Genomic DNA, 18,137 nt, shown 5'->3' on the forward strand with positions numbered 1-18,137 from the left:
ACAGGCGTTCCTTTAGGAACTCAGACTCTCTGAGATTGTTGGCAACTTTCGCAGAAAAACACGTTCCGGCGATGTCAGCGGAAAATATGTGCAGGATGGCATTAAGTGCCATGGTTGAAGTGGCCCTTAGTGCACCACTGCGTCAATTCGTAAAGGGTACTTAGGCACTTTCTTTGACTACAACCGCAACATCGTCTGCATAGGCAATCACCCCGCAGCCACGATCTTTAAGTTTTCTTAGCTGGTCCATAGAAGAGGAAAGGGAACTCCACCTTGTGGGGTTTCACTACTCACATTTCGTCGAGCACGTGCGTTTTTCCGTTCCGTTTCAATCACTCTGTCGCAAAGAAGACTGAAAATGAGGTGTTTGAGGTTTGATTCAACCTCAAAACCATCCAGAGCGGTTACGACTGCTTCCAGAATGTTATTGAAAACTCCCTCTATATCAAGGAAGGTCCCAACAACGAATCCCTTATGCCTCATGGCTGCTTCAAGTCATGACACGATATTATGTAGAGATTATCTACTGTATTGCCTTTATAATAAGGTCGTTTTACTCCTGATAAATGGTCTCTCGGAATGCACCCCTTTATGTACCAGTCCATTAGTCTCTCCAGAGTTTTTGATAAGAAGGAGCAGGTAAAAGTACCTTATTTCTTTCTAGACTAACAAAAACAATCTTAACTAATTTATATAAGATTAATATTTAGTCAATAATGAATTCGTGCCTTCCAAATACACCCAAGGTCCTTAAATTTATCTTAAAGCCGAATGAAGCTCGAGCGCGCGTCACTTGCGTTAACATTAGGTATGCAATCTGCGAGTGCATAAAAGAAAATAAAAACAAAGTAGACAAACTTGAGTTATGCTAATGCCAAAACCGCATTCGTTGAAGACACAGCGCAGTCCACCAGCTAACCTTTGGTCTAGTGAGCTAATTATCTATGCAACTGCAAGCGCTAAACTTTCAATGCCGATGACAAGTCACTAAATAACTGCTAGAAAACTTCAAATGTTTGCGAAGTATAAAAGCGTGTATTGTCAGCAAAGAAGACATACTCACAATTAAGTTCACTTGGCTTACAAAGCAAGCGACTGCCGAAAATTAATCCTATTCACATTTAAAATGGCCAAATTCGTAAGTTCAAACCTATGTAGATATACATATATATCGAATTGAGTATAAGCATTATTTTCCTCTATACTTTACAGCTCATTGTTCTATGCTCCTTCATTGCTTGCGCTGTCGCTAAGCCAGATATCATTGCTCCATTGGCCGCAGTCCCGCTTGCCACCGCCGCAATCAATGCCCCATTGGATGCTGCTTATGCCAGCAGTCGTCTTGATATTCAGCAGAGATATGGCGCCGCTCTATTTGCTGCAGCACCCGCTAAACTTGTCGCCTCCGCACCAGTTGCCGCTCCATTGGCTGCTGCTCCCGCTAAAATTGTGGCTTCCGCTCCATTAGCTGCTCCTTTGGCTGCTCCAGCTGCCGTTCCAGTAGCCGCCCCTCTTGCCTACACCAACCTGCCTCTGGATGCCGCTTCCGCCAGCAGCCGTTTGGATATTCACCAGAACTACGGAGCCGCTGTAGTACCCGCCACCTTTGCCGCTGCACCAGCTAAACTTGTCGCCTCCGCACCAGTTGCCGCTCCATTGGCTGCTGCCCCCGCTAAAATTGTGGCCTCCGCTCCATTAGCTGCTCCAGCTGCCGTCCCAGTAGCCGCCCCTCTTGCCTACACCAACCTTCCTTTGGATGCCGCTTCCGCCAGCAGTCGTTTGGACATTCACCAGAACTACGGCGCCGCTGTAGTACCCGCCACCTTTGCCGCTGCACCAGCTAAACTTGTCGCCTCCGCACCAGTTGCCGCTTCATTGACTGCTGCCCCCGCTAAAATTGTGGCTTCCACTCCATTAGCTGCTCCAGCTGCCGTCCCAGTAGCCGCCCCTCTTGCCCCTACACCAACCTCCCTCTGGATGCCGCTTCCGCCAGCAACCGTTTGGACATTCACCAGAACTACGGAGCCGCTGTAGTACCCGCCACCTTTGCCGCTGCACCAGCTAAACTTGTCGCCTCCGCACCAGTTGCCGCTCCATTGGCTGCTGCCCCCGCTAAAATTGTGGCCTCCGCTCCATTAGCTGCTCCTTTGGTTGCTCCAGTAGCCGCCCCTCTTGCCTACACCAACCTCCCTCTGGATGCCGCTTATGCCAGCAGCCGTCTTGACATCCAACAGAACTACGGATCCGCCGTAGTCCCAGCTACTTTTGCCGCTGCACCTGCTAAACTTGTTGCTCCAGTCGCTCCAGTAGCACCACTCGCAGCCGCCACATCTCTGTGGTAATTTAGTGATACTTTCTCCCGAAAGCCTTTTATGGACGACTGCTAAATATATAAACGTAGATAAATATAATATTTAAAACGAATTTTGTGTAATGTTTTATCTTCCTAATTAATTGATGCTTCGTATTCTTCAGACCAAGTCCACAAGCATTTCCAAGTCGCTTAATTGGTTCATCATTTCAGTCCAATTTTTCTCCTAATTAAGTTTACCTCGTCTTCAAGCATCACCAGCTGACGCCGCATTAGATATTTTCCTAACATAACTGCTGTCAGTTTGCTCATCATATCGTCTTTACTTCTTCATTACCCACAAAGATACACACAGAACTTTAGGTACCGCAGAAAATAGTTTTTTGATTACTTTGACATATTTTTAATTATGTGCTATTTATTGCCTTTGACCTTTCACTTGTTCCGTTAAATGCGAGCGAGTTCATTATTTTGCATTCATTTGCTACGGATTCAATTCTTTCGTTTTCGATTAACTTTATTATGTGGTTGGCATAATATATATCCTTCCAGACATAAATTTTATGCATCGTATTTGTCTCTTTTGAGAGAGATTTGACTCCCTTACTTATTCTGTTTTCGGATCTGAAAAATCCACTTCGGGGAACACATCATGAGACCATTGACCTTACATATAACATCAGATAAATCTTTCGCCTTTCGCATTGAAAACAAAAAACTGTCAAATTCATGGCATGTAGAGATCGAACTTCAGCGAACATAAAAAATATTATACCAATCTAAGAAAACAGGCGTCGACACCGTTTACGCGGTTATAGCCGAGTTAACAACAGCGCGCCTGTCGTATTTCCTTTTGGTAGTTTGGTCGCAATTCGAAATACCAAGTGCAGCCAGGTCCTTTTCCACCTGAACCTTCCAATAGAGTGTGGTCTTCCTCGGTTTTCGCCGGCGGGAACTGCGTGGAATACTCTCAGAGCTAGAGTATTTTCATCCATTCGGACGACATGACCTAGGCAGCGTAGCCGCTGTCTCTTAATTAGCTGAACTGAATGCCAATGCTGTCGTATAATTCGTACAGCTCATCGTTCCATCGAATGCGATATTCGCCGTTGCCAATGCGCAAAAGATCATACATCTTTCGCTGAACTTTCTCTTGAAAACTCGTAACGTCGACTCATCAGATGTTGTCATCGTCCATGCTTCTGCATCATATTGCAGGACGGGGATGATGAGTGACTTACTTGTAGAATTTGGTCTTTGGTCGTCGAAAGAGGACTTTACTTCTCAATTGCCTACGCAGCCCGAAGTAGCACCTGTTGGCACGAACTATTTTGCGTTGGATTTCGAGGCATTGTTGTTGGTGTTAATACTGGTTCCGAGATAGACGAAATTATCTACGACTTCGATGTTATGACGGTCAACAGTGACGTGGGAGCCAAGCGGAATTGAAGGCCAGTGATATCATATACACTCTTATAGAAGATTTCACCTGCTAGATTAAGCTTCCAATTTTCTCCAGCAGTAAATTGAAGAAGTCTCCCTTTTTGTGGAGTGGATATGCTTTCATCCGACCATATTCTACAAAGAAGCTGATGCATGTTCTTTATTAGTTCTTCGCCGCCGTAAATAAATAGCTCGGCAGGCAATTCATCGGCCTTCGGCAAGTTGTTCTTCTTCTTAATTGCGGGTAATGGAACGTCCGCTCCTTAATCATCGATTCGGCAGTCGGGTTCACCAGCTCCTGGTGTCATGCTTTCACTGCCATCCAGCAGTTTGGAGAAGTGTTCCCTCTATAATGTCAGTATGTTCTGGGCATCGGTCACTCGATCACCTCTGGGGATTCTACAAGAGTATGATGCGGTCTTGTAACCTTCTGTTGGTCGCAAGTTCGTAAGCACCCAAAGGAAACGAATATAAACGATCCACTTAACGAGACGAGTCGATTTAGTCATGCCCTTGTATCTGTTCCTCCACCCTTATATGTATATATGAACTAGGGCTCAATTTTTACGATATAAATCTAAAGTTTTGCACTTGTACTTATCTCATCAAGAAGCTGTTCATTTCACGGAACCGATATCGGACTACTACAGAATATATAGTATGTCGCTGCCATACAAACTGAACAATCGGAATCAAGTGCTTCTAAGGAAAAGTCTTTCATTTCACTAAGAATCTCCACTAAATTTGGCACGAATCATTATCTAAAGCAATAATACCTTTTGTATTTGTGAAGGGTATAATAGCTTCTGTGCATCCGCAGTTATTTTGGGTTTTTATACACTCTTCTTTCATTAAGCTAAATCCAATACCAGATTGAGTGCGTGAGTAAGTTCATATCTTAACTGCTCAAAATCGACGACTCATGCAGTTTTAAGCGCCAAAACATGATTATTACTATTATGACTAATGGCTCGCGACTATCCCTATACTACTCAATGAAATATTGTCCGAAAATTATGAAATTCATTAAAAATTAGTAACAACCGATGGAACGTTGCCCTTGTCGAGGTAACGATAACAAGACCTACGTGCATATTTATAAGCATGAAATGTTTAACAAAAGCGGATAAAACGTCCAAATTCTACGCATTCGTTTACCTCACATACACATAAGTATGTATGTAAACAGCTTTAAAAAAACTTACAATCCCCTAAAGCAGCAGTGCGCACGGGCGTAAAAGCGGCGCGTACGTGCCACGCATTAATAAGCGTCCCCGAAGACCCAATGGCGCGTGGAAGCACCAGAATGTCTTTCGTGTTGTGCGTGGTCAGTGCTATAAGGCTCTTGTGTATTGTGTGCATGTGTGTGTGTGTGTGTGTAAAATAGCAGGTGTTTCAACCGCCGAGGAATGGGTATAAAAAGCCGAAACCGTTAACTGATGGACATCATAAGTCAACTTGTCTTCACAGAAGCAACTTAAGAAATAGCACTTCAAGCAAAATGTTCAAGCACGTAAGTTTAACCGCATCGCCCCTGGTGTGCATCGGACTGATTTTGGATTACTCACAATAATTTCAGGTCATTGTTGTCCTGGCCGTCATTGCCTGCGCTGCCGCCAAGCCCGGTCTATTGCACGCCCCATTGGCCGCCGCACCACTCGCCCTTGCCGCACCAGCACCGATCATCACGGCCACCAGCAGTCAGGTTGTTGCAAGAACCCACAATGGCATTGCCGCCGCACCGATTGTTGCCGCTGCTCCCGTAGCTGCACCTCTAGCGGCTGCGCCTTTGGCCGCTCCAATTGCACCGATTTCACCTTTGGTCCGCTACGCCGCCGCACCGCTCGCCGCACCCATTGCACCAGTAGCTCGCTACGCCGCCGCCCCACTCGCCCGCTATGCAGCTGCTCCGCTCGCGTACACATCGCCCCTGGCTGCGCCCGCTCCTCTGGCGTACGCTCCCTCTTACGCGGCGCCTCTGCACTACGCAGCCGCACCAGCGCTATGGTAACAGCACACGACGACGACTCATTTTGCTTAAATTAATTTAAGAAAAGATAACAAACAATTAAAAATAGTAATAAAACAGCATAGTCTATACAAAAGTTGCTCTGCAGTCCTTTATTTATTTATGTTGCACCATTGTGTTGCATTACTTCTTTTTTGCTGGCATCAAAAAGCATTTTCACCAACCTATTTATTCTCCAAATGACTGCGATAAATAGTGGCTACATGAAGGCCCGCCCGCCCGAACGCCCAAACGCCCGCAGTGCTCGCGCGCACGCACACAAGTTCAACTTTAATGCAGCAACTTCAGCTGGCCCCCTTGTAATATGCCATATTTCTCTTTGAGGCAACACGAGTCGAGAACTTAAAAAACTTAAAAAAGTAGAATAATCCACTACAAAAGTAACTGCTTTAAACCTTCTCAGGTATTCCTATTCTGTGTAATGGCAGCAAAACTGCGCAGCGCATCGCAGGTGGCTACGCAACAATACGACTGTATGCTCCTAGATACACACATAGACAGGTATGTGTGTGTGTGTTTGGGTGTATGATTTGCTTTGTTGTCGAGTTGCTACCCGCTACGCTCGCTGTGTGCGCTTCTGCTGCAGCTTTCTGACTTGTACATAATCCATAATGTAGGTACGATGTTCTCGTATTCTCCCCTCGCCACTGCCATTTCCTTTGCACTTCTTCCGTGCCTTTTCCGCACTCTTTCGCACTCCACTTCCGAAGTCATTTGTTTGTGCTTAATGGTGCCTCCTGGAATTTATGTGCCTAGTACGTTCCCAATACAAATCTACTCCAGTTTTGTGCGGCAGCAGCAGCAGCAGCAGCAGCAGCTAGTGGGAGTCGCCGCCACTTCTACTTGACTAGCGAGAGCACTGCATTTATAGCTGCAATCGTCGGGGCTTGCTTAAGTCGGATAATACCGCCTCAAGTGCAAGTGACTGCGAGAAAAATGCTTTACTGACTTGGCTTTAAATAAATTACACGAATAGAAAGTAGACAAGTTGGCAAAATGCAAGCATGTATACACCAACACATACAAATATAAATATACATAAGCGTATACAAATACAATTATATATAAACCGTGTACTTAGATATTAGGCACACTCAAATATATACTCGTGTACTTATATGCAGGCATTGTGGTGAACCCTTTCTACGTCCAAGAAAACTCTTTTGAGTTTTATGATCATCCCGTAAATGCACTTGGCACTGGCGGTCATTAATAGCGGATCGACAACTCTATCTCTTCTGGTGTACCTCTTTCAGAGACCTGCATGGTTATCCTGCTCTTCTGTGTACCTCTTTCAGAGACCTGTTTGGTTATGCCTTTCAGATCCCTACTTAAGTTTCAATGAAAACCATTATTACTAAGTACCAAATCTAGGTCTAAAAAGGAACCGCGCTTGGAAGTGGCACAACTAATTCTCCTCATACCTTCATACTTCAAACTCTTTTTCAACGTTGAACCATAATTATGCCTGAAAATTTCGTTGCAACCGCAAGCAATGCGAACTTTCTAACTTCCTTTCCAAAGTAAACGACATTTATTCAATCTTGAAGCCGTTCTTAAAAGAGAAGAGAAGGTCACGTTAACTTTTAAGTGCATAACATCTTATAATCACACCCTAATGCAACTCTGTATGGCTCTAAATATGTACGCGCATAATTTGCGCTTTCGTATACATAAGCACATTAGCGGAAATGGTAGTGGCTGCGGATGTGAATCTCATTGAGGATGCTGATGTAGGTGTTCCTCTGTGTACTTTCTGAAATATTTATTGGCGGAATAAGAGAATTTTCATAAAACCAGAAAGAGGACAGAGCACAAGTGAAAATTCATGCACGACTGCCACTGAAAATATATGTACATATGAATGCAAAGAGGCGAAACAAATGCAAATTTACGTTGTTCCAAGTACTTCGGCTGTCTCAAGACCCACCCACAGAGCGTGTTTCGAAACATCAACTTTTAACGAAAGGAAGAGGAATGGAAAAAAATCCAAAAACGTTATTGAGCACTTTGGCGGGAAGTCCTAAAAACAGCGGGCAAAAATATAGTCTTATAAATGTTATGATGTTAAGGTAATACGTCGTAAAAAGTGTGTTCCACATGGGAAGATACGAGTACTTTACAGTTTGTTTTTAATAGAATTCCCCGTATATACTATATACTAAGTTTCTAGTTACAAGTCAGTATTATGAAGTTAGACATTTTCTTTTGTGGACTTCAAATCCAGCATACCCCAAATCATCTCTTTTCATTCATTTTCAAAATAAAACATGTTCCAAGTAAAAATGAAATGAAAAATTACGTTAGAACCTGGAAACTGGACTGTGGGTTTCAGCACTTTTAGACAATTGTAAAGTTCAGCGAAATGCTCGAGAATTTCCTTCAAGAAACATGATAATAACTGCCAATTGTAAACATAAAGTTTTGTGGTCTCTGAGAAATATCCATTTATACACCGGGAGTTTTTTTCAACATGGTTAATGTCGTCGAATCACTTTTGCCAACAGGTGCTATCTACTTTGGACTGAGTAGGCAATAGAAAAGTAAAGTCCCCTCCAAACGAACGAAAATCAAATTCTACAAGTCCCTCGTCGTTCCCATGTTACTATATGGTGCGAAGGCATGGACAATATACATATGATGAGTCGGCCTTAGAAGTGTCCGAAAGAAAAGTTTTGCCGAAGATTTATGGTGACTTACAAGTACTATAGCGAACCAAGAGACAGCAGTTATGCTGGGTAGGTCATGTTGTTCGTATGGAAAAAAAATCTGCAGCTTTGAAGGTTTTCGATTCAGTACCCGCCTGTAGAAGGAGAGGAACACCTCTAGTCTGTTGAAGAAATCAGGTGACGAAGGACCTGGCTGCACTTGGTATCTTGAATTGGCACTAAATAGCGAAAGAAGAAAAGACTGGCGAGCTGTTGTTAAGGGGTTAAATGGGTTAACGGTTTCCAAAAGTCAAATGCTTTGTTTCTCTTATTAAATTCTACGATACCTCTAGAATATTGTCCTAAATTTTAAAGTTAATCCGAATAACAGTTTCGGAGATACAGACTTGAGAACTTGTGCGCTCGAGGCTGGCAGCTAGGCTAAGTGAACCGTCTTTAAACGCGCCTTTCTTAAAAGTGTGTTTTTGAAGTCGATATGACAGATTTCTCGAGAACTACTCAACCGATCTGCATGAAACTTTTCGATCTTTGAGATACAATTCTTAAAGACTTAGACGAAGGATTTTTTCGAATGCAACTATTTGGAAAAAAAATTTCACCAATTTTGCAAGGTCACCGGAAATGAGAAGCCAATCCATAGCAAATATGTACACACTATCCTTACTAATCCTATACCCTGTTCTGCTAAAAATATATGTTTTTATGTATACTCCTAAATGGGTCCTCTAACAACAATGGACTTTGTAAGTATACTTGCCAGCAGTGCCGTCATTTATTATAATAGATAGAAGGAGACTAATTCCGCCATTAATTAACAATTGACCTTTGCAGGAATTCTCTTTAGCTGCAGCTGCAACGGAAAGTCTGCGATTAATGTACTTTTTGAGTGTTTGCACAAACTTTAAAACTAATTAAAAATTCAGAGCACATGCTCGCGAAAAATGTCTGTCAGGTTCTATGATGTAAAAGCGAGTCGCTCGCTCTTCATTTCACATTTCGTATGCAAATAACGTTGCCGACAAAGTTTATATTCGACAACAACAGAAAGCTAGGAAAAATATAATATAAACTAGAAAATACAAAAACTCGAGCGACTAAATTTGTTAACATGGGTCAGTTACGAGAACTGTACATAAAGCTACAACAATGCACATTAATATAAAGTTGTACAACACCACCGCCCCTGCCTCACGCCAGTCACAAGCGGGATTTAAACAATTCAAAGAGAGCAAACACGCTTAGACGATATAAATTCGGCGCATCTCTCCATTGACGAAACAGAATTAGCTTTCCTTGGCAATTAGCGACTTGGGGAGCTTTCGGAGCAGCAGCAGTAGCCGCTGAATTTAGTTCATCATCCAAGATTGTTCAAATAAGTAAGCTGCTTATGCGACAACGCCCAGAAACATTCACTTTTCGTGTTAATTGATATCAAATTAATTCAAGCTATTGTCAGTGTTGCCATCGTTGCCAGCTTCATGGCCAAGCACGGCATTCTGCACGCACCGCTGGCTGCTGTTCCGCTGGCCTTTGACACTGCACCAGCGCCATCATTACGGCCACCAGCAGCCAAGCGGTTGCGCGCAACGATAAAGGCAAGCTGCTGCTCCGTTTCAGGCTGCCACACCCTCAGTCACGCTACTGGCTCATCTCCATTATGCTGCGTCAGCACCGATGTGCCCGCGAACTCTCAGCCAAACTGTGCCACAACTAAAGTTGCCTAGTAACTCGCACTAAACGCACACACTCTCATAGTATTTATATATTATTTTAGTATATGTGTGAGCTTGTTGTCGATAGACAAAGTAATCGTAATAAAAGTTAATTAGGAAGTATTTAAATTAATTTGCTGGTTCGTAATTTGATTTAACACTATAAAATAGTAAAATGCAAAACATGAACAACTAACTTTTGCGCAGTAATTGTTAAGCATAAAGCGAAACTAAATTGAGTTTAACAAAACCAAGAGCGTCAGCCGCATCACATATGGCAGCTCACTCGATCTGCTCTCGTACAAATAAAGAGGGCGATTGGATTCGGCGTCGAAACAAGATAACAAGTCAGGGAATACACAGCTGGGATTACAAGAGCACAGCACAGACCGCTCTGTGATGAGCAGAACCAAAGAACGTGAACTTAATGTTTCCCAATTACTTCAGATCCGTATTCAGTAGGTTCCACATGGTTCAGATGAAATGATACGATTTTGGAGTTACGAGTGGATTGCAATTGTGTTTTGCTTGGCTCATAGAACGGTGGTAATGATATTTTACTTTCTAGCTATAACGTAAAAAAGGTTCTAAGATCTAATTCAATTCAAGGCCAAATAACCACAAGTTTCTGCTTCATTGAAAAGCTTGGTCGGTACTGAACACAAATTCCGAAAACTTAAGCAACGCAGTTATGTAATATGGTAGATATTTATGTAGGATGAAGTCATGTGTAGAAGTTCACGCAAATGAGGAAAGTTCTCTGAGCGCCATTCACATGGGAGTGGTTAGAAAAGATTCTTTTACATATAGTTCAAGCAGCTCACGACTTCCGGTCTTAGACCAAGTATCCTCTGGGTAGCCAAGGAACATCCGTTTGAAGGCGAGTCAAAGTGAGAAGGCGAACTCTGTTTGTGCGCTAGACTTGGGACCCGCCACGTAAAAAACGCCTGCAATGAAAACAAAACAACAGCCTCTAAAGAGAGGCCACCTTTTGATACCCGCCGGAGGAAGCAAAAGAAGAGAAAGACCTCCAATCAGTTAGAGAGATCAGGCTGCACTTGGCTCTCGAACTGGCACCAAATTGCTAAAAGAAGAAACTACTAGCGCGCTGTTGTTAACTCGGCTATAATCATAAAGCGGTGTCTACGCCAGTAAAAAGTAATAAAGAAGAGTAAGATAATTATACCTAAATATTTTATTAAATACTATTTTTACCATTATCATTATATATTTTCATTTTTAGTTAAGCTAACAAACCAATATTGCACAGTGCAGACCACGTTTGCGCTATTAGATCCAAATATACCTTCGCTGTTCCTTCTAAGACACTAACACACGAATGTACATAAGTCTTTAGTCATATCGACGTTCGCAAAGCTCTTGCTAGGTGAAGTGACCATAAATTCACGTTCGCATTTCAATTTCTCTTAGCTTATGACAATACCACACTCAAAATAAAAGGAACCGAAGAATTTCATCGCATTCCTGACAAGACACTCGCATTCTGAACCATGAATGTGCACACCCAGCAGTAAATTGTATAATATCCAAGCTCACGGATGCTTAGTACTTTTTCATATACTCACTCCAGCTGTCGCTCTCAATTAATTCCACTATCTTAGTCTAATAAGTCTCTCTCTCTCGATTAATTGAATCTTAGTCTAATGAATCACTGGTAAAAATGAGATGTATCTGCCTCGAGAAATTTGTGAGAATACTTAATACCTCGAACAAGTACTCAATAAAGCTGTAGCAGCGATAAGAAGACTTGATTCAAGGGCTAAAAGTATTCGCAGATTACTCGGGCTCGACTTGAACTAGTGGCCGACGTTCTGTTCTACACTGCTCTCTTCATTCGATATTCCAGTTACATAAACTTATCGCCGGAGACTACACCCAAAACTACTTCATTTTAAATCGATTTGATAAGAACAACCTTTCGGCATATGGAAATCCACCAGTTTCACCACCAGAAACACGCATTTGTATGAGTGCACACATGTGTGTGGGTGTGTGAATGGCACTTAAACAATTTACTGGCACATTTAAGAGCACATTTCTTCCTTTTATTCAGGTACTTGCAATATTAATAATGAATACTCCCGCATAAAAACAAAAGCAAACACAATAAAAACAATGATGGGTAAGGTTAACAGGTGTCAACTTAGAGCTAGAGAAGAGAATTCACGTATTCGTCGTCAGATATGTATGAATTTATCGGTTTAATAGCAACGCACTTGCGAGTGGATCGGCTCAGACAACAACACTTGGTGCAACCAGCTTAGCTGGGCCAGCAGCAACTGGGGCACCTATTACCGGAGCGGCGGGGGCGGGGGCTACATAACGAGCTGGAGCTGGAGCCACAGCCGCAGCCGCAGGAGCAACATAGTTAGCGGGGGCTACGGCAGCGACGGATGGAGCGATGTACGGAGCAGTATAAGCGGCAGGCACACCGGGTGCGGCGATGGGGGCATAAGGAGCTGTGTAAGCCGCTGGCACGGCGGCAGGGTAGGCGGCGGCTGGCGCAACAAAACGAGCAGGAGCAGGTGCTGCAGCAGCAATGGGAGCAGGTGGTGCGACCAACTTGGCAGGTGCCGCAGCAGCTATCAGTGGTGTTGCGTAGTAATTGCTTTGTATATCCACGCGTTGGCTGGCGACCGCAGCATTCAATGGAGCGTTCGTGTAGGCGGCGGCAGTGTATGCCGCTGAGTAGGGTGCAGCGTACGCTGAAGTGTATGCCGCGTACGGTGCTGAATATGCGGCGTAGGGCGCACTATAGGCGGCGGCATAGGGCGGTGCGGCTGCGGCAGTGTATGGGGCGGCAGCAATAACCGGGGCAGCAGCAACAACTGGAGCAGCAGCAACAGGCGCAGCTACGGCCACTTGGTCGGGCTTAGCTGTCACGCAGCTAGCACTCAGAGCAATCACCAACAACAACAACGACAACTAGAAGAATGTAGAAAAGTCAATACATAACGGTGCGCAAATAAAAAGTCCTTTCCTCAATTCAATCAACCACTTACGAGTTTCGACATCCTGAGTAATATTTGATGGGTCTTTTATTTGGTTTTGGTTTTGGTTTTTGTTCTTGTTATTGGTTTTTCTCCTTGTTCTGTTTGGCTTCTTCCTTACTATATTGCTTCTTATTCGTGGCGAATTCTTGAGTTTGCCGCTTTTAATCAACGATGGTGCGCTGAGTCGTGCATAGAATGCATTCCACTACAGTGGATCGCTCGCATTTTATAGGGTGGAGCCGGTGGTTAGCGCTCATTGCACATCATGCCGTATTACTTAGAGCGTGTTCCCCTCCCTCTAGCATATTCTACTATTGCTGCTGCTACTGCCACCTATTCTACGGCTGGCTCTTTACCCCTTGCCGCGCCACTGGTGGGGTTGGTTGAACGCTTTGCCAACTTTTGTTAACTTCTTAATGCAAATGTTCGTCGTCTGCGACATCAATTTGTCAAAACCGTAGCACTTTGAGTGACGGTATGGTCGGTTGTATGGCTTTTATGCGGTGCGGTTACTCGCTTATACATACATATGCGAGCTTAGGAGTATATATCGCGGTGTGTATAGCTCTACAAATTGCGTTCTATTGCAAAACAATACAAAAGTGCTCAGTTTGCTGCCATTCAAGGACTTGCCGTCGTTATACGCCGTTGGCAAATTATCAAGGAATGTTTATAGCAAGAAGTTAGTTTTCAGTTAGTAGATATCTACTTATACACGGTACATACATACATATATACATAGATATTCGTGTTTTCATCTGTACGTCAATATCCAGTTATATGCATTTGAAAATTGAAGTATATACTTATTAATGTACTCCCATATACACTTACATTATATACATTTGGATATACCCACTCATTGGTGTATGTATGCAATAAAATACAGAGGAAAACAGTTTATCACGGCGAATTCATGAAATGATTAAGAGAAGAGTCGATAAATATTTCTGTTGAAGCAACAATTTAAAACTTAAAACTTCAAAGCTGGCAGATCTTATATCGCCAAATTATTTTGTGTACATATGTACAAATGTGTTATGTACATATATACCATCGGATCAAGTTTGTCTGGACTGTCTGGCTATTTTTACCATCGGAAATAAAGACTTCATTTGAAAGTTGGAAATATTGAATAAGCATTTGGGGAATGCTGAATAATATTTGAGTGAGAAAAAACGGTCGCAAAGTCATGGAAACCTTGCCACGTCCATCCACGCCTGTGAATACGATAACAAAGCAAAAGCTAAAGAAATTTTGCTTGAAATTACCGTCTTGTAATCAGAGAGATAGCAGAGGATCTTAACTAATGGGTCGACCCAATAAATATTGGTTAATGTTTCGGGTATGCAACATGTCAAAGCGTAGCTCTTACCAAAAGACCTAAATCTTTTGAAAAACAGATGGAGGTCTCAAAATAGCTGCTTAACAACTTAGTGGAAACCCCTAAGTTCACCAAACATATTTTCATCAAACCGAAGAGACCAAAATTCGCTGAAGGCCATCACAGTCGAAGCATAGAACAGTTTAGGTTAGGTCGTAGGATTGAACAAAAAATCGTCGAAACGTTTTGGGTTTATCAAAAATGTATTGAGTCGACTAATATCAATCCCAGGCGCTTCGCTGGGTTCTAAAAACTTTGTCTACCAATATATGTATTTCAATCTCAAGCTGCCAAAAGCCGGGCAAAAGAGGAAAAAATGGCAAGATAATTCCACCTCGCTTTCCTCCCGACAGCTTTGGCAGAAAGCATCCGACAAAATATTTAGTCATACCGCGTGTGTACCTATTGGACAGTGTCCAGACTTACCGTTCACTTTGAGTTGAAAGAATCACGCAGTCGCTCAAGTTCTGGAGCTTGTCACTGGAGCGCCAAAAGTCCAGCCATAGTGTACAATAAGATATCGGACAACCAACTCATTTCCAATCGGATGAAATTGGCAAGGTTGCCCTCCCTATCAAACTCATTGGCTTTGCAGTTTCCGGCGATTCCGCTTTGACCATCACCCATACAAGTGTAATATGGAAAAAATTTCAAAATATTACTAATGAGGTGATGCCCAACTTGACAAATTTTGACGAGCCAATATAGACGCTCGACTAACAGAGTGAATGCACACATCTCTTAAGATGGCTGTATACCGGAATATATCTACCGCTTCCTCGATGGCAGCCACCTCCGCTTGAAAGATGCTATCAGAAATTAGTGTTAATGGATATCTCTTGACAGAAAACTCCACCTTCTATACGACCTCTTAACTTTAATCCATCCGTGCAGAAGCTCACTGCTTTTAATTTCCAAGGGTTTCGCTCAGACCACAAATCCCTCGATGGTGTGTGAGCAGAGGAGGAAACGCCAGGTGAAGTTTCCGCGTTGCAGTGGAATAAGTTGTCAGGAATGGAATTGAAGTAGTAAAGAGTTTCAATCTACTCCTGCCTGGGGCCCCTCATATGCCCAGCTAGAATATTCCGCTGCGAGCACCCACGAACTATGTCTACAGCTACAACGTGTAGAATGGCATTGAGTGCCATTATTGGTGTCGTCCTTTATTTACCATAAATGCCGACGAGGGCCGCTCTTTGAACACGCTCCAGCTGTCCATCGACCTTGCCAAGCGACATCGCTTCGATCTATGATCTGGAAAACTTCCAAGAAGATCCGATGTTTTCGAGGCAAATTTCGTTTAGCGATGAGGCCCATTTTTCGCTCAATTGGCCTGAAATTAAAGCTTGTGATCTCGACGACATTTATTTTCAGCAAGACGGCGCTATCAATAGATTTATTGAGAGAACACTTCAGTGAGCGGATAATTTCACGTGTTGGGTCGGCCGTTTGGCCACCAAGATCGTGTGATATGTGACTATTAGACTTTTTCCTATGGGGATATGTAAAGTCTAAAGTCTAAATCGACAATCCCGTTTGGTTCAGGCCTTGGAGAACAATTTCACGCGTTCCTTTTGCCAGCTACATACCTGTCGAAATGTTCGAACGAGTTATCGAAAATTGGACTTAAGGTATGAACCAACTTAGACGTAGCCGCAGCCAACATTTTAAAAAGATAGTCTTAAAAAAATAAATGCCAGTGAATGTTCTTTAGTATGATAAAAAACATTCCTCTTTAAAATTGAAATTTCTGTGTTTTTTCTTTTAAAAAGTAGGGAACCTCGAAATGGATCACCCTGCATAAACTAATGCCAGAAAATAAAAAAAAAACTATTTTGTATTTAAACGTTTTTTTTAGAATGAATGAGAATGAAGTCGGTCTCCAGTCACCTTTCAAAGTCAAAGAACTGAAGAAAGCAATTTTACTACTTCAGATGTCGATCGACAGTTGGGGTCGTCGTCAACATTCGGGATTGCGAAATGTCTGCGAGTAAAATAAAAATCTTCGCCGCATTACTTGTATTTCCCTTGAATTTACTTATTCTTTGGACATTTGCTTATTTATTGGGCATTGGCTTCATTTACAAAATATTGAGGGACGGAATGTGTGTGTATGTATCTACATATATTTTTTAAGTATTGCCACGCTGATCTGGTGCTTGCATATATACTGAAATATTTAAAGCGTTCGAATATTTTTGTTTAATGGGAATTCCATGTGCGACGTGTGGCGGTCGCCGGGCCGTTGGTGCGCTTTGTTTGATTCATTGGCGCGCAGACTTAGTGACTAAGTGTGATTAGAATATCAATTTTTTCCAACTTGCATTCATATGTACATACTTGTATATACATATTGAGGCATTATAAGTGTGTGTTTTGTTAAATACAAGCATACTAACTTGATGGTAGTTTGGTCGGTAAGTTTGGATGGTAGTAACGGTGCGCCGCCGCTTCAACGTGTTGCGCATGCGCACAATGATGCTCATGCATGTGGCTGCATTTTGAGTGCGCCGTCGCTGCTGTCTGCTGGCCAAACTTGGCAATTATTCTTTGTAGGTTAGTAGTGTGGCGAGCGTTAATTGACACTTGGCTGTCAGCGCATTGCCGCTATTTGTCGCAATCCCGTCAACGCCAACGCCAACCACTGCGGTTGAAAGTGAAAATGACAATTTCATTTACAACATTAAATAATCCTACACCGATAATATGCGTAGCAAGTTAAAAAATACGCTCAAAAAGGCTTTGAGTGAAATGTTATCATCGTCTTTGCTTTCTTCCAATTTTCCGTAAGAGTTATGTCAAGCCCCCATAGAATACATTTCCAATATAAAAGCAAAAGCTTATCGGGAAATGATAAACATTTCGATAATCGCTAATTGTGGAGGGCAACACGTGGACTACTTGGACTACTCGTTAAGAAAATGTGGCTAAAAGTGAATATACCCGCTTGGCGGCCTCTAACGGCTTTCCTCATTATTTATTAACCATTTAAATTGCTTTGCAGCTCCTGACGCTGTGCATCTGCTGCGCTTCCTTGTTCACCAAAGTGCTAACCGCTGTGCCGCTTGCTACCGCTCCGCTCGATCCGGACGTGGAGATCCTGCCAAGTGCTAGCGCTGTTAGCAGCCAATTTGTATACCAGGTCCACAATAAGCTGATAAATGGACCAGCTGTGGCGCCAATCGTCGGTGTTAATCCGCCAGCCGTGGCCGTTCCACTGAACAGTATTTCAGCTGCGCATACAAGTGTGCCGCTAGCAGCGCCTTTGCCTGCCCTGCGGCCCTCTATAGTTCCTATAGCTCAACAAGCAGCGCCTTTGGTACCATTTCCAGCAACTTTGCCTGTTCCTTCTGTTATTCCTGCCCCCTTAGTCGCACACACCACTCGCGTTTTCGGCCCGCCAGCTTTTGTGTACACACCTGCTCGTTTGGCACTCGTCCGAGCAGTCCCCGGCCGTCTGCGCTCTCGATTTACTTACAGGCGTCGTCCAGCTGCCATAGCTCTACGCCGTTATCCTACCCGATCAGCATATCAGCGGTACGGTTAACTAATTCTAATAATTTCTAGCTACTCTG

General features: G+C 43.1%; 3 protein-coding genes across 3 annotated transcripts; 2 read left to right on the forward strand and 1 right to left on the reverse strand.

Annotated features, from left to right (window-relative positions):
- Positions 1-1,126: 1,126 nt before the first annotated feature.
- Positions 1,127-2,342, forward strand: LOC120777921 (calphotin-like). The gene is made up of 3 exons (XM_040109505.1): positions 1,127-1,138; positions 1,213-1,785; positions 2,007-2,342. Exons 1-3 carry the CDS (start codon positions 1,127-1,129, stop codon positions 2,340-2,342), a joined length of 921 nt encoding a protein of 306 aa, XP_039965439.1.
- A 2,875-nt stretch (positions 2,343-5,217) lies between these two features.
- On the forward strand, positions 5,218-5,765 carry LOC120777924 (cuticle protein 16.5-like). The gene is made up of 2 exons (XM_040109507.1): positions 5,218-5,267; positions 5,334-5,765. Exons 1-2 carry the CDS (start codon positions 5,256-5,258, stop codon positions 5,763-5,765), a joined length of 444 nt encoding a protein of 147 aa, XP_039965441.1. The 5' UTR covers positions 5,218-5,255.
- A 6,652-nt stretch (positions 5,766-12,417) lies between these two features.
- Positions 12,418-13,199, reverse strand: LOC120777923 (cuticle protein 16.5-like). The gene is made up of 2 exons (XM_040109506.1): positions 13,188-13,199; positions 12,418-13,110 (listed from the first exon to the last, which is right to left on the reverse strand). Exons 1-2 carry the CDS (start codon positions 13,197-13,199, stop codon positions 12,418-12,420), a joined length of 705 nt encoding a protein of 234 aa, XP_039965440.1.
- Positions 13,200-18,137: the final 4,938 nt, after the last annotated feature.

Source organism: Bactrocera tryoni, chromosome 5 (genome assembly GCF_016617805.1).
Source record: "Bactrocera tryoni isolate S06 chromosome 5, CSIRO_BtryS06_freeze2, whole genome shotgun sequence".
Lineage (NCBI taxonomy): Eukaryota > Metazoa > Arthropoda > Insecta > Diptera > Tephritidae > Bactrocera > Bactrocera tryoni.